This window comes from Rhinolophus sinicus, chromosome X, assembly GCF_036562045.2.
Source record: "Rhinolophus sinicus isolate RSC01 chromosome X, ASM3656204v1, whole genome shotgun sequence".
Classification (NCBI taxonomy): domain Eukaryota; kingdom Metazoa; phylum Chordata; class Mammalia; order Chiroptera; family Rhinolophidae; genus Rhinolophus; species Rhinolophus sinicus.
In genome coordinates this window covers 115,777,527-115,794,560 of record NC_133768.1, presented here as the reverse complement: position 1 = coordinate 115,794,560, position 17,034 = coordinate 115,777,527, and the positions used below count along the sequence as shown (strand labels likewise).

General features: G+C 38.1%; 1 protein-coding gene and 1 pseudogene across 1 annotated transcript in view; one reads left to right on the top strand and one right to left on the bottom strand.

Moving 5' to 3' along the window:
• Nucleotides 1-7,560: 7,560 nt before the first annotated feature.
• Nucleotides 7,561-8,648, bottom strand: LOC109455973 (large ribosomal subunit protein mL39; annotated as a pseudogene).
• Nucleotides 8,649-12,966: 4,318 nt separating this feature from the next.
• The window catches only part of TEX11 (testis expressed 11), a 139,696-nt gene continuing 135,628 nt past the window's right edge, over nucleotides 12,967-17,034 (top strand). Inside the window, exons 1-2 of the mRNA XM_019747905.2 lie at nucleotides 12,967-13,092; nucleotides 16,868-17,023. Of these exons, the coding sequence (XP_019603464.2) occupies nucleotides 12,967-13,092; nucleotides 16,868-17,023 (282 nt within the window). The remainder of the gene's footprint in view (nucleotides 13,093-16,867; nucleotides 17,024-17,034) is intronic.

Below are 17,034 nucleotides of genomic sequence, written 5' to 3'. Positions count from 1 at the left end.
TGGCTATTTATATTTCTTCCTGTGTAAATTGTCTGATCATGTCCTTTGTAGATTTATTTGCTAGAGTGTTGCCTTTTTCTTTTTAAGAGCTCCTAGTATGTTAGAGAGGTTAACGGTTTATCCATTACATATGTTGAAAAGTCCTTTCTCTAGTCTATGGTTTGTCTTTCAACCTTGCTTATAGTGCCATTCGGAAGATTTAAAATTTTATGTTGTAAAACTTATCATTATTTTTCCTTTTTATTCTAGTTTTCAGGTCATGTTTAGATCTTGCCATTGTGTTTATAAAATATTCACCCACATTTTCTTTCAGAAATTTAAGATTAATACATCATTTTTTTTGGTATGTGAAGTCAGGCAGGGATCTTGTTTGTTTGTTTATTTATTTATTTATTTATTTTTTCTTCAGCTAAGACAGCAGATGATTTACTGTACACATTACATTCAGCCACAACTGAGAATAGAACTTGTCCAGAATGTCACATGTCCAGAGCAAAGGACTGTTTTTGTACGAGCAAAGTGGGTTTCTCAAAAGGTGGTAGCCGGGAACAGATGGCAATGTATGTTCTAGATCCATTGAGAAGTCCTAGATATTAGGCATGCAGTCCAACAATTTGTTCCAGTATCCCTGGCCTCTGGCTTTCCTCATTTCTGCTCCTGTGGCTTCCACTGGTGTACAAGCTAGCGGTTTACTTGGACCTCTGCCTCATCTTCTTTTGCGCTTCAGCCTGCGCATTCGCTTCTTCCTCCACTTGGCTCTCATGGTGCGGAGCTATCCAAGAAGATGACGCTAAGGCCGAGAGCTTGTTTTATTTTTTTAAATGACTATCCAGTTGTTTCAATCCTTTTTTCCTGAATAACTCTTTCCCCCACTGATCCAAATCATTTCTGTATATATTTGGGTCTGTTTCTGGACTCTATTTTGTTCCATTTGTCTGCAGTATTATCATATAATTTTATTTATGGTAGTTTTAATATCTGGTAGAACAAGCCCCTCTCCCTTACTGCATTATTACTTTCGTTTTTAGACTTTTCCTGACTATAATTGCATATTTATTCTGAAAGTATTTTTCTTCTTTTAACAAGGTTTAATGCTACCTTATTAACTAATTTGCATTCTTGGTTGCTTTCTCCCCTTTAATCCATTCTATTAATGAGAGTCTTAATCAGCTCTTATTAGTGTCCAAGCTGTTCACCTGCCTTAAGCACTGTCTATTTCACCATTTCTGCATCAGTTTGTTAAAGGGTAGGAGCAGAAAAATTGTAGTTTATGCCAGGGGAAGGGAGGATACCTCCAGCATGCCGAGCGCCACTTAACTACATTTACTGCACTCACTCTTGCATATCCTCCTCAATAGGCACCTGCTTCTTTCATCGTCTTTCCTCTTCTCTTTCTTTTACTTCTTTTTTTGGTCTCTTTTAATTCTCACTTACTTGTAACATCTACGGAGGCCATTTGGTTGGGAAAAAAAAAGCATTGGAGATACCCACACAACATAAGAGTTTTCACTATTTCTGCATATTTTCCTTTATTCACTGGCTCTTTCAGTGTAGTACTGTCAGCTCCGTACTCCTCACTTTGGAGTCATATTTACAATCAGTATTAATCAGTAGAGTCATTTAATTCCTGTATGCCTAATATAATCTTGGATAATATAACATGCATTCTACTACAGACATTGTTAATCACTAGGAGCTCTCAGATGCATGTGAAAGGGCCGCTCTGGAGTTGAGAACTGAGGTCTAATTATTGCCCTGTTTGTTCATCTGTTCAGCCATGAACAAAGAAGTCATGGTAGAGCTAGGGGCCTGGGTGGGATGATGGAAGTTGGGAGCCCTGGTTTTGCCAACCAGGAAATAGGGAATGATAATGGGAACTAACATTTGTTAAGTATCTATACATGCCAGCCACTGTTCTAGATGATTTATGTACACTATTCCATTGAACTAGAAGGCTAGAACTACTTTTACTCCCATTTTACAGATGAGGAAATTGAGGAGCTGAGATTTTAAGTAGCTAGCACTGGGTCATACAGCATATGGTGCATGAGGACTCAGTCAACTATGGGATACTCTACTGCCCTTTCCACCAGGCTTAAAAGAGGAGTGTGTTAAGAAATGGGAGGCTTGTTAATGTTTTGATTTTGGGTTGCTGTCCAAATTTGGAGGCATTATGCCTTAACACTATTGCCTCTGAATGGAGATTTCAGTAGAAGCCAACTCCTTGGCTGCAAGCATCACCCACAAATTTAGCAGCAATCAAACTTGTTGATTTATTCCACTCCCATCCCCAAAACAATTTGTTTGGAGATGGGACAGACTCCTGTTCTGACTGTGAGCCTGTGGGGGATTCATTAGGTCATTTCCTTTATTTTTCTTTTTAAATTAAATTTATTGGGGTGACATTAGTTAATACAATTATATAGGTCTCAAGTGTACAATTCTGTAATACATTATCTATATATTCTATTGTGAGCTCACCACCCAAAGTCAAATCTCCTTCCCATCATCTTGTATTTGACCCCCTTTACCCTCTTCTCCAAGTAATAACAAGTGTTGGAGAGGCTGTGGAGAAAAAGGAACCCTCATACATTGTTGGTGGGAATGCAGACTGGTGCATCCACTATGGAAAACAGTATGGAGGTCCCTCAAAAATTTAAGAATAGAATTACCACACTACCCAGTTTCTTTTAGGTTTGACAAGAGAAGGTAGCAGAAACAGTGTTAGAACTGCAGGGTTTTTCTGTCTCAATTTCTGATATTTCTGATCTTTGCAGTCTTGAATAACCAGTGGGCAACATTGTTTACTTTCTTCCTCCCTTCCTCCTCCCCTTCTCTCCATCCCTCCTCCCCTTCTCTCCATCCCTCCTCCCCTTCTTTCCATCCCTCCTCCCCTCCTCCCCTTCTCTCCATCCCTCCTCCCCTTCTCTCCATCCCTCCTTCCCTTCTCTCCATCCCTCCTCCCCTCCTCCCCTTCTCTCCATCCCTCCTCCCCTTCTCTCCATCCCTCCTCCCCATCCCTCCTCCCCTTCTCCCCATCCCTCCTCCCCTTCTCTCCATCCCTCCTCCCCATCCCTCCTCCCCTTCTCCCCATCCCTCCTCCCCTTCTCTCCATCCCTCCCCCCCCTTCCTCCTCCCCTTCTCCCCATCCCTCCCCTTCTCTCCATCCCTCCTCCCCATCCCTCCTCCCCTTCTCCCCATCCCTCCTCCCCTTCTCCCCATCCCTCCTCCCCTTCTCTCCATCCCTCCTCCCCTTCTCTCTATTCTTCCTCCCCTTTTCTTTCTTTTAAAGGCCTGCTCTCCTCTTTCCTGTAATCCTTCCTGGCCGTCCACAATGTTCCCTCAATAATTGCAGTAAGCACCATACTTAGTGATTTCTCACCCTGGCCCTCTGACCCACATCCCTAGGACGTAACGCCTAGAGTGTGCCTTAGGGTTTAAGCTTTACGACAGGGCGCAAAGGCCAAATGGGCGTGGCCTTTGGTTGACGTCACAACGGGGGAGGAGCTTTACTAGCGTCGAAGAGCGCAGCGTTGTTCGTGGTGAAGACAGACGTTGTGATGTTGGCGGTCTCGGCTGAGGTGAGTGCTTTAGTAGGTAGGAAGGCTTAGAGGAGGGTCAGGGACCAGTTAGTTGAGTGGTTTATAACTAGCAAGAAGATGTGGCCATTAGATCAACACTTTTTAAGAGTGGCCCAGAGGCGATGATTTGGAATCACGGAGCGCCCGGCCGTAGGTGACTCTCAAGCGACAGAAGACGGGCAAAGACAGTGTTTTTTTGACTTGAGTGAAATATGGGGAGCAGTTGGTGGGTGAGTACTGTTGGCGGGAGATAGTACTTCTGGTAGTTTGGAAGTGAAATTCCATCCAAGCATGACAGACGGTTGGTGACCTTTGGGGGAGGGGCGCTGAGGCGCTAGCTGACCTTTGGGGCTGACGAAGTGGGGGAGGGGAGAACCGTGAGTGATTGGACGGTTGGCGGTGGGGAGGGGGATTTTGAACCAATTAGAAGGAGGCAGTGAGCACCAGCCAGACCAATCACGGGACCCTGAGCTCTGGTTTCCACTTGGCTGGGCAGATTATGGTAAGAAAAAATTTAGGATGAACATTTCCTTCAGGCATGTTGAAGTCACTGAAGGCCTGGCCCTGCCCCTCACTAACTACTTTTTCTGTTGTTGTTTTTTTTCATTTCCTCAGCATTTTTTTCCCTTTGAATAACAAGTAACTGGTAAAATTTGACTGAAAAGAAATTTATTGAAAAATCGGAGGATAAAGAACAGAATATTAAAATGTTTTCTTATTTTATAGGCCTGAGCCAGAGATTTAAAAATGGACAATGTTGATTTTCGTTCCATGGACTTTAAAGGTATATAGCTTTACATGATAGTGACGAAAATGTCAAACTTTTCTGCTTTATCTAAGATCTTCTAAATGTATTTTGTTTCTGAATTTTATCTCCCTGGAGTATTCGTAGCTCCAAGTTTTCTCATTAATGTACCAGGAAAACAATGTAGATGTTTAAGACACTGGGACCCTTTTATAAAGTAGTATAGGGAAACAGACTTCACAATTCATAGCTTGTTCTCTCAGGGTTTTTATGGCATGCAAAATAACACTGGTTTAATCTGAAATAGAAATCTACTGCATCAAAAGTACATTAAAAAAAAACTGCAAGATCCTGAAGTGACTTTCCATAATCATCAGTGAAAAATAAATTCTGTGTAATTTCAGGTTTAAGTGCATTTTATTGTATCTTAATTCTTTTGAAAATTGGTAATCCATGTAGGGTATTTATGGGAATTCTTAATAAACAAAAGCAATTTGATTCACCAGAACACCAGATTCCTCAGCCATGCCAGATATGGGAGAATTTATGGCATTTCCTTTTAACCAGGGTGGCTACAAATCTATGATTTAAAAAAGTTTAGGTCAATATTTTGTTAATGCTTGTCATTTTAAAACAACAGCAAAGCCCACTACCACCTATCTTAAGTTTTAATTTAGGATATAGTATCTTAAAGATATAAACATGGAATAGGGATTATGAGTTTTAAGTATGTTATTTACATAAATATTCGAAGAACTCAGGCAAGTATAGAGAATAATATAATGAACACCTGTATACCTATCAGTAAGTTTTGTTGAATCTGAACAGTTTGCCATATGTTTCAGATATTTCATGTTTCAAAGAACTAAAAGATCACTATATACTAGTTTTTCATCTTTTAAAATTTTACATTAATTGTATCATATGATTTTTTTCCTGCAACTTGTCTTTTTTTGCTCAGCATTATCTTTTTGGATATTTACCCATATGGATATTTTAGCTTTAGTTCACTTATTTTTCACTGCTGATTAGTACTACATTGAATATAAAAAGTATACCACAATTTATTTATTCAGTCTCTTTTATTGGGTGTATTAGTGTTTCAGATATTTGCTATTGCAAACAACACAACAATGAACATTGCGTTTTGGAGAGTTTAGTGGGAGCATTTCAAATATTTTTCTTTTAAACTTTTATTTATTTAAGTGTGTTTTTCCAGGACCCATCAGCTCCAAGTCAAGTAGTTGTTTCGATCTAGTTGTGGAGGGTGCAGCTCACAGTGGCCCATGTAGGGATCGAACCGGGAACCTTGTTGTTAAGAACACCGCACTCTATCCAACTGAGCCAACTGACCTCCCCCTTTTCAAACATTTTTGACCACCACCCATGGCAAGGAAAGATATTTTACATCATATCCCAGTACATACATGCTGTATCAAAAGTTAATGAAGCAATTTTACCCTTGTTACATGCAGTAGACTATAATATGTTCTGTTCTATGCTTTTTCATTAAAAACTGCTGGTAATGATTACCCACTAAACTGATTTATTTCTTGAGCACTGGTAGGTGAGGCTTCAGGGCAGTGCTGTCCAATTGAAACATAGTGCAAACACAATTTTATATTTTCTAGTAGCCACATTAAAAAGGTTAAACAGATGAAATTCATTTTAACAACACAAATGATTTAGCTCAGTATATCCAAAATATTATCATTTCAACCTGTAATCAATACAAAAGTTGTTAATGAGATATTTTACATTTTTTTGGTACAAAGTTTGCAGTCTGGTACATATTTTGTACTTACAGTATATCTTGCCACATTTCAAATGCTCAACAGCCCTATAGTGACAGTGGTCTTTTAGGGTCTACATTGAGGTGGAACTGCTGACTGTGGAACTGCCAGGTCAAAAGCCATGAGCATCTTGAACTTTATAAATATTGCCAAGTTGCTGTCCAAAGTAGTTTTTAACAATTTATTCTCCCTCTCTCTTTCTCTTTTCCGTATATACTTGCTAATATTTGGTATTGTCAGACTTAAAAAAATTTGCAGGTATGAGGGGTGTTGTTTTAATTAATATTTTGGGATAATTTTAGATTCACAGAAATGTTGCAGAGATAGTGCAGAGTTCCCATATACCCTTCAGCTAGCTTCATTTTCCCTGATGATGTTACAACATCATCTTATGTGGATGTTGTTTTAATTTGCACTTCCCTGATAACTAGTGAAATTGGGTGTATTTTCATAGGTTTATTGGCCATTTGAGTTTTGTCTTTTGTACACATAACCTTTTAGTCAGGTTTTTGTGAAAATGGACCACAAAAGGCCATGTGATAGCCTTAGCTCATTGTCTTCATAGGGACAATTGACTTAGCATCCATCTTTTTTTAAAAAACTTTTATTTAAGTGTGTTTTCCAGGACCCATCAGCTCCAAGTCAAGTAATTGTTTTGATCTAGTTGTGGAGGGCGCAGCTCACAGTGGCCCATGTGGGGATCAAACCGGCAACCTTGTTGTTAAGAGCACCGTGCTCCAACCAACTGAGCTAACCAGCCGCCCCAACATCCATCTTTTTGTACCAACAATTCCAATCAGTTTCATGGCCAAGAAGGAATAGAAATTGGTCTAAGTTATACCCATTGGCGCATTTAGCTCCTTTTCTGGAGGTCAGCTCTTCAACTATTTGAAGATACTTATGTCCCCTAGGAAGTCTCTTCTTCAGATTAAGCATTCTTAGTTGGTTTACTCATTCCTCATATATGGTTTCTAGTCTCCTCATCATTTTGTGTGCTGTTCTCCAAACATGTTCTATTCTTTTCATGTTATTCCTTAAAGTGTGGTACCCACAACAGAACACAGTTCTCTAGGTTTGATATGATCAGTACAAAATAATCTTTCTCTTCAGATTTGGGAGTGATCATCATTCTCTTTAAATACTGATGGAGCTAAGATTGAATTTTTCTCTTTTTTGGGGTTGAGGTAGTTAAACCACACTAATGACTCATTTTGACCAATTTGCTACTGAAAGACCTTCAGTATTTTTTTTTTAAATACATGCTGCTATTAAGCTACATCTTGCCTTGCATATATTAGTGCAGTTAGTTTTGAATACATAAATGCAAGAATCTGATTCCTTTTCTTACATTAATCCCATTCTGTGATTGGAGATTTAATTGTTTTTTACATAGAAAAGTTTTATTTTAATTTACGATACTTGTTTAAATTTTAGGAAGTTACTAAGTAGATGCACTTCCCTCTGTAGGTTTAGTTTGATCTTCAGTTACCATTTTCCAAGACCTTCCCAGTACATTATCCCATCTCGAAAAATGTGCTCTTAAGTGAACAGGTAAAGAGAGACCTTGGAATCTTCAAACAAGACTTGACGATTGTGAACTGCTGACACATCATACTGGAAACAAATACTTGTCCTTGTAACAAGAGGGCCCTCACGCACATCATTGAAATCACCAAAACTGTGCAGCTTGGCTCTTCTCTCAGGGTTCTGAGATGGCTTCTCTTCTAGGAAGTCTATTTTATACTTGTTGTGTTGAAATATTTCTAATGCCACTTTTGCATCAACTTCCAGAGTTTCAAATGGAAGATCTCTGTAAATTAAAGCACACACATCTTTTGTTCTCTATTTTGGCATCCTTTCAATAAGTCTCTTATCCCAAAGTACATCATAGCAGAAGGCTCCAGCAATTACAGGAACTTCTGGTGCTCTGACCAAACTGACCATATCTTCGTCTTTGAATGCCCTCTATATCACAGCCCCTCATCATGGCACAAGAACCGCCAATAAGTCTTATTAACTTCTGGATCACGATGTTTGAAAGTAAGAATTTAATTTCACAGGACTTGGTCAAAGGCTTGTACATGTCCCACGGCTGTCCATCCACAAGGGCCAGAATGGACTTCCCTGCAGTACCACTCACTTAAATGCATGGCACAACTATAAGGAATTCAAATGTTTTTATTCATCACAAACACAGTGCCGGGGTTAGTTTTCCAACGTGTTTAACTTCAGTCTTCTCAGTTTGGAGACTTAGTGATACCTGCCTGTTTTTCTCTTATTGAAGAGACCATTTTGCATTTCTATCACTTTGGTTGGTGATAGCTGAGAAGCTGGCAATGTTACTATAACTCTCCAGCCAGTCCCGCCACCAGTTGCATCCAAGGTCTGGCAACTGTCTTGTTCCATTCTTGGCTTTATCCCTAGACTTAGAATTTCTAGTTCATTTCTTGGAAGGGCTCTTAGGTCTCTCTGTATAAGCACTTCCGTTCCCAGTTCACCTTTCCCTCCAGCTTTATTGAGATATAACATGTTATACATGTAACATTGTGTAAGTTTAAGGTATGCAGCATAGTGATTTTGTATATGTATATATTGCAAAAGGATCACCACGCAAAGGTTAGTTACCACATTCCTCACCTGACATGGTTACAGTTTTTTTGGCGGGTGATGGGGAGTGATGAAAATGAATGAAGGTGGTCAAAGGGGACAAACCTCCTGTTGACCTTGAAGGTTGCCTTCTTGACTTTGAACAAAGTTTGACACCACACTGCTCTCCTGCTCCTGACCTCCAATCTCTAGGGATTTCATCTCTATAGTCCTTTTTCTTTCTTTCGCTCCCCTCCCCTCCCCTCCTTCCTTCCTTTTTCTTTTTCCTTCTCTCAGAAATCAACTTTATTGAGGTATGATTTACATATGTAAGAAAAGTCACACAGTATTAGTGTATAGCTGATACCTTTTTTTTTTGGCAACTGTAACTCACATAACCACCATTCCAATTAAGAAATAGAATATTCTTATCTCAGAAAATTCCCTCACGGCCCTTTGTAGTTAATCTACCCCCCACCACTGTGCACCCCAGGCAGCCACTGTTTTGATTTCTATCACTGCAGACTATAAGTGAAATCATATAGTATGTACTGTTTTTCTATGGTGTCTTTCACTAAACTAATTATTTTGAGGTTCATCCATATAGTTGCATATATGAGTAGCTAGTTTTTATTGCTTAGTAGCATTCCACTGAATGAATATATTACAGTTTATCCATGTGTCATTTGATGGACATTTTTGACTATCATGAATAAAGTTGGTAAGAATATTCATGTATACATTTTTAAAAAATGACTTAGGTTTTCATTTCTCTTGGAGGAAATACCTAGGACTTAGGTTTTCATTTTTCTTCGGGGAAATACCTAGGAGTGGATTTGCTGAGATGTAAAGTGCCTTTGTAACCAGGTTTCAACAGATTGTCTAGAGTATTTCCTTCCTGGAGGACAGATTTACAAAAGGCCACATTCTTAATTTACGAAACAATAGCAAAGGGGCTGGAAACTGGGTTTCCTAAAACTGTCCTTCCTGATTCAGAAAAAGTTTCTCATCTTGGCAAGCACCAGAGCCATCCATAACAGAAGGTGAGGTAACATGGGAAAAGCCAAAAGTTGAGTGGTGTTGGAAGAATATTTGTACCAAGATAATTTAGCCCAGTTTTCCTTTTCAACATTAGGGTTATTCTTAAAGAATGGCAACTGTTTATCAACCTTTGTAACTCCCTTTGCTGTGGTTAATTTGGAGAGAAATCTCATTCTAGATTTTTAACATCTTTGTTTTTGCTGTTATACAAATACCCTTATGGTCCGTTAAAATATCCAAGTTTATACTTTTTTTTTTATTAAATCAGTGATGACTGTTAGGGAGGTAGATATTAACTAGTTTATTTCCTCAAATCCTCAGAAGTCAGTCACAAAATATATTCTAGACCAGCCCTGTACAGTAGAAATATAATGTGAGCTACACATGTGATTTAAAAATAATTTCTAGTAGCCACATTTAAAAAGTAAAGAGAAACAAGTGCAATTATTTTTAATAATACTTTTAATACTATATTTTGAGCCCCACATATCAAAAATATTTCAACATGTAATCAGTATACAAAGTTACTGAGCTATTTTACATTTATTTTTAATACTAAATCTTTGAAATCTGGTGTGTATTTTACAATTATAGCACATGTCAACTTGGACTAACCCTATTACAAGTGCTCAGTAGCTGCAGGTGGCTGCCATGTTAGACTGCAAATCTAGACTAAAAACTTCAGTTGGAAAATTCACTCAAGATAATAGACTTTCATTGAATCTCAAAGGACTTTATATGTACTCTGGTTTCCTTCAGATCGTGTAACTCTTGCCTTTTTCAAAGGACTTGATTTACTTCGAAGCCTTCCTGAACCCCCCCCCCCCATTCCTTTAAATGCTACAATGGAAGCCTCAGCTTAGGAATAGCAAAGTTATTAAGAAATGTCCCAAGAGAGGGCCACATAGTTCTGAGTCATCAGCATAATTTCTCTATGACCTGTGCAGAAATCTCACTGAGGTACTTGGTGGGGTCACCTGGTATATACATAGGTAGAAATAATACAGTTTATGAAATAAAGAGGTGGAATAACTAACAGAATTTAACCTTCATAGTATGTTATACAATATGTTTCAAGCTCTGACCTCTCTGTACCTTTTTAATGGTGTTTCCTGGAACCTTTCTTTACCCTTTTCTCCAGCCGTACACAACTCCGTATGGTTATTTGAACCCGCTGTGCTTTTCCACGCCTCTGTGCTTCTCCCTCTAGTATGTTGCCTGGCAAATCTCCAACTCATCCTTTAAGACCCACCTCAAATAGCACCTCAGCGAAGCCTTATAGCCCAACTCTCAAATGGGCAGTTACTCAATTCTTCCTTTTCATTCCTGTAGCATCTTGTATTCACAGCACTTACTACATTACATTGTAAAGTTTTTCATTTTAATTTCCTTTAATAGTGTGAGCCACTTAATGGCGTAGACTGCCTCACTTATCTTTGTATTCCTAGCAAGATGCCCAGTATTTTCCTGATACCAGGCATTTGATAAATGTTTGTTGAATTTTAAAAGGAGAAATGTAGACACCAGCCAGAGTAGAGACTGCAGTTGTCATGAATTCTGTTCACGCTGTGCTACCAATAGCTTTGATCTTGGACAAGTTAATTAACTTATCTATGCTTTATTTTCATCAACTGTCAAATTAGAGTGTTACTAGAATTTTAAGGTGACTTATAACTGAAAAATCGGAGGAGTGATATATGTGTATCCCTGAATATCTTGTGTGGAAATGACTAAGCTCAAGGGAAGGAACTATGTCTTGTTTACATTTGGTATCCTTGGTGCTTAGCAAATACCTTATCATTAAATGTTTAGTGAAGGAAAGAGCTCTTGTCTGTTTCATTCGTGTTGCCCACAAGAACAGCGACACTATCACAGGGATGACCCTATTTCTGATAATGATTTGGAAATGCACATAAAGCTTTCCTGTATTATTTCATCACCATCAAAAACAATTCATAGGATGCCTAATTGTTTCTGACATTTTGCTTAGCAATCTTCTAAATAACTAGTGCATTCTATTAGGAATAGAAAGGCTAAAGATATCTTGTGTGGAAAATGAGCCGTCTTTTGATTTTATTAAACTTTTGACCTCTTTTGCAAGCAAGTTTTATTTTATGTGTGTTGTGTGTAGTTTACAATAGTATAGAGATAAGAAACCACAGAGACAGTTGAGTAGGCTTAGACTTCTTTTTTCCTTCAAATACCTCTTTGGGAAGAGTTGCTACAATGTTAATACTCAGGCTAGCTAATCCATTCAGCCTTAATCCAGCTGTGTTGTTACAGTCTTTCTACTGCATCCCCAAACTTTCCACTTGTTTCTGGTCTGATTAAATGTGAATCTACTGAGCAAGTGTCTTGGATAAGTCTTTCTTCTAGTGCCCAGTACATTGTTAACACTCAGTAAACAGAAATAGATTAAAATTGTTTAAATAGATAGAAATAGCCTTTGGTAACCATGGTACTAAAACAAACCAGGTCTTACCTGAATAGAAGATTCTTAGTCCGGAAAAGCAGGGCTCAGCTACAAATGACAGTAAAAGAGTAATCTATACAGATACTTTGTGAAGTAGGTGCTTAGGGGTAGGGTTGGATGCATTGGCAAAGTGACTTGGGTTATGGGCCTTGCATTTGCAGGATTGTGAAAGATATAAAATGCCTGGACTCATTGCTGTGTCTACACACTGTGTGTTTGGTTGACAGGATTGATTGTGGCTCTTTTGAGAGTTCTACTGATGTAATACATTCAGTGTCAGTATAATTCTGTCCTTTATTCTCTAAAGTATAGTGCCTTGAATGCGACTGGACGTGTTTCCTCACCAGAATCAAGCTGCAGCTTCCTTTTGGTTAGCATGCTATTGTCAGATCTTTCTGTTCCTCCCAGCGTTTCCCTCCAAAACTTGACATAGATTTAGCTCCTGATGAGTCCGGGTTTAGGTTTGCTGTCATCCCTGAGCCAGTTCTGTCCCTGGCAACAAAGAATAGCAGTATTGTGGAGTAGGGAAGAGGGTGGTTTGGAATGAAGTCACATTGGCCATCAGATTTGAGATTTAATGTGCTAAGGACATGCTCTAGGTACCCGTTGAGCTTTGGAGCTGTGGGCATTTCTGCTTGCCATGATTTTCACCGAGTTAGATTGCCCTGCGTCCTTTCCTAGCTGCCCTCCAGGACCAAGATGCTGTGCCGAGCTGCAGTACACTGCTGTGGCCATTCTTTCGGAACTATGGTGCATGCTCTTGCATCTGACTTCTTCCTTATGACTTGCTGCGTGTATTCTCTTGTACCGGACCCAGTTCATCGGTGGGGATCTCCTGGAACATTGTATATGAAAAAGACGGTCTCTCTGACCGTATGTAGAAAGTATGATTTACAATGTGATTTTTAGTCTGTGACTAAACCTGTTTGCCAAGAGTTTGCCCTGCTCTTTGGACACTGCTTTGGATATTTCGGCAGTCCTCATTCAAACCAGCCTCTGCTGGGGTAGTTTTTCTTAGCCCACAATCAGAATTACAGCACTATGATTGTTCTCTCCTGGCTGTTTTGCTGTTGTCTCAGAGCCCTGGCATGTCACTCGTACCAGGCTCTTCCCGACAGAACTAGTATAGTGGAAAGGATAGGATTTCAAATTAGAAAGCCTGAGTTCAGGTCCTCGCTTGCTACTTTAACTTTCTATTTGTGTCACCTTTGAGAAGTCAGGACACTTTGTTAAGCCTCAGTTTCTACATCTTATAAAATAAAAATATCTCGCTTCCAGAGTAGATTGATGACTAAATGAGAATGCATGTGAAAAGCTTTGAGACTACAAAGCACTATGCAAATGTTCATTTTATTCTCATTTTTGGTTCTTTTCTCACAAAGGAAGTTGCAGAAAATCATTGTGACTGGGAGTAAAATCTTGAATTGACCCTGGTTGGTCTTTGAGCTGCTCTGGCATTTGAATGACTGGTTGAGCTGACGGAGATCACACGGAGAGACTTGGCAGGACTGTTGATAGATTTTTTCCACGTTGTAGCAGAAGCTCCTTTCCTCAAGGACAGGGAAAATGTTTCTTTTCTATTGTACTGTACCTACAATGCTGTCTACCCGATCAGAATTAATTGTCCCAATCGTGTGACACCTCACCTCTCCCAGTTTTAACTAGGATGAATCTCATTTAAATTATATTGACTGAAATCATATTGTAAATCATAGTTTATTTTAGTAGCCAGGAAGATAATTTAATCATTTTCTTTCCAAATGTACCATCTTGCTTGATATAACCTTAATACAGCATGTTTGTTGTGTTCAGATTTCAGGAATAGGCTGCATTTAGAGAAGCTCTTTTCTGAGCTTCTGCCAGAAGCAAGACTTCTTCACAGCGTAACTCAGCTACTCAGCTATGTGATCTCTACTCCTTACTTGGCTTTGCTGACTGCATCTTACCCTTTCTGTCATTGCCTCACCTGGTGTCAATCAAATCGCTCAGCTGAATGACACTGAAAATACGTTTTGAAAGGACCAAATTATTTTACAAAGAATGAATTATATAAAAGATTAAGAGAACACGCACAAATCAAAATTAATGTCTTCACAATCTCATATACTATGTGACCAGAAGTTGTATTTGGTATTCTACTAAAATACCTTTGGATTTTTTTTACAAAAAGGAACTCAAATTAAAAAAAAATGTTTTTTCTTTTCAGAACATTTCAAAAAATCTTTTTAAACGCTACATGGATTTTTTAAAACATCATTTTCAAAACTTTCCTAGTTTTTTAAAAAAACTGGGGTATAACTGACTTACAACATTAGATTAGTTTCAGGTATACAACATAGTGATTTTTTTTTTAAAGATGATACCATAATATTTATTTATCTCTATATTTTCCAAGCTTTCCTCAATAAACATTTATTACCTTTAATCAGACAACTTTAAAAAAGATATCATAGAATTATAAACCTTTCTTTTAGAGAAAAAATACATTGAGCACTTTCCGACTGTTTTTATCTAATACCTATACTTGCAGCCTTTTTCCTTGCCTTGACTTTTTTTTTTTTTTGTTTATTTATTTTTTAAATTTATTGGGGTGACAATTGTTAGTAAAATTACATAGATTTCAGGTGTACAATTCTGTATTACATCATCTATAAATCCCATTGTGTGTTCACCACCCAGAGTCAGTTCTCCTTCCATCACCATATATTCGATCCCCCTTACCCTCATCTCCCACCCCCCCACCCCCGTTACCCTCTGGCAACCACTAAACTATTATCTGTGTCTATGAGTTTCTGTTTCTCATTTGTTTGTCTTGTTCTCTTGTTGTTTTTGGTTTATATACCACATATCAGTGAAATCACATGGTTCTCTGCTTTTTCTGTCTGACTTATTTCGCTCAGCATTACACTCTCAAGATCCATCCATGTTGTCACAAATACAACATAGTGATTTGATATTTGTATATATTGGGAAATGATCACCACAGTAAGTCCATCACCATACATAGTTGCAAAGATTTTTTATTTTTATTTTTGTTTTTCTTGTGATGAAAACTTTTTAAGATTTACTCTCTTAGGAACTTTCAAATATGCAATACAGTATTATTGACTGTAGTTGCCATTTTGTATATTATATCCCCATGAATTATTTTATAATGGAAGTTTGTACCTTTGATTCCCTTCACCCATGTTACCTCCCCCCCCAGCCCCCACCGCCCTCTGGCCACAGCCAACCTATTCTCTGTATCTATGAGCTTGGTGTTTCTTTGCTTGTTTTAAATTTCTACATATAAGTGAGATCCTATGGTAGTTATCTTTCTCAGACTTATTCCACTTAGCATAATACCCTCAAGGTCCATCATGTTGTCACAAATGGTAAGATTTCATTCTTCTTTATGGACGAGTAATATTCTATTGTATATATTTACCACATTTTCTTTTTTTTAAATTAGATTAAATTTATTGGGGTGACATTGGTTAATACATTATATAAGTTTCAACTGCACAATTCTATAATACGTCAAGGGTATGTTGCATTGTGTGTTCACCACCCAAGTATCGTCTTCTTCCACTGCCATTTATTTGGCCCCCTTTACCCTCTTCATCTTACCCCCACCTCCCTTCCCCTATGATAACCACCCTCTGTTGTCTGTGTCTATGAGTTTGTTTTGTTTGTTTGTTGCTTTTTGTTTTATATCCCACATATGAATGAAATCATATAGTTCTTGTTTTTTTATTTTTTTTTCTGTCTGGCTTATTTCGCTTAGCATGATATTCTCAAGATCCATCCATGTTGTCACAAGTGGCAGTATTTCATCCTTTCTTATGGCCAAGTAATATTCCATTGTATATATGTACCGTATCTTCTTTATCCATTCATCCATTGAAGGACACTTAGGTTGTTCCCATGTCTTGGCCACTGTAAATAATGCTGCAGTGAACATAGGGCTACATATACCTTTAGGAATAAAATATTTCAAATATTTCAGGTAGATATCCAGAGGAGGGATTGGTGGGAGGTATAATAATTATATTCTTAATTTTTTGAGGGACCTCCATACTGTTTTCCATAGCGGCTGCACCAGTCTGCATTCCCCCAGCAGTGTACGAGGGTTCCTTTTTCTCCACAGCCTCTCTAACACTGTTCAGAAAATGGTGACATCATTTGTACAGATTCAGTGACTGGCTAATGTTGTCACTAATTGAACTTGTCATTTTTTTCTCACAAAGTAAGGTCAAGACTTCAGAGACAGGATAAGTTAGCTATGTCTGTCTAATGCTTCAAAGTATTAAGTATTTCAGTTTTACAGGGCACATATCTGAATCTGCCTTTAGAATTTCTACATTTTCCAGTTTTGAAGACATTATTAATTTTTATTTTGTAGTTTTAAGATGATCTATGATAACATTACTATTTGTGAAGTGCATTTTGCTTTCTTAGTACAACAATGATGATTGTTATAAACAAGTGATTCCAAGGAAACAAATTTTATTTGAAAATTGTACTGTACTTCTGGCTAAAAGAAATGTTTTCTCCAGTTGATTTTTATTCTAAGGTAATCATTCAAAGTTTCTTCATGCTATATTTATTTGATCAAAGATCTAGGGCTAGATTTCAATGATTTTCTACTTTTCCCTGATGGTCATAGTTCATAGCACTTTTATCCTCTATTGTTCTTTCAGAGGTCATTGAAAAGCTGATTACAAGTGAAGATTCACCTGGCATACCTGAGGCAATAGATAGACTCTTCATGGATGTAGAAAATATCAACAGGGAATCTATGGCTGAGATACAGGATGCTCAGGTTGGTACAAA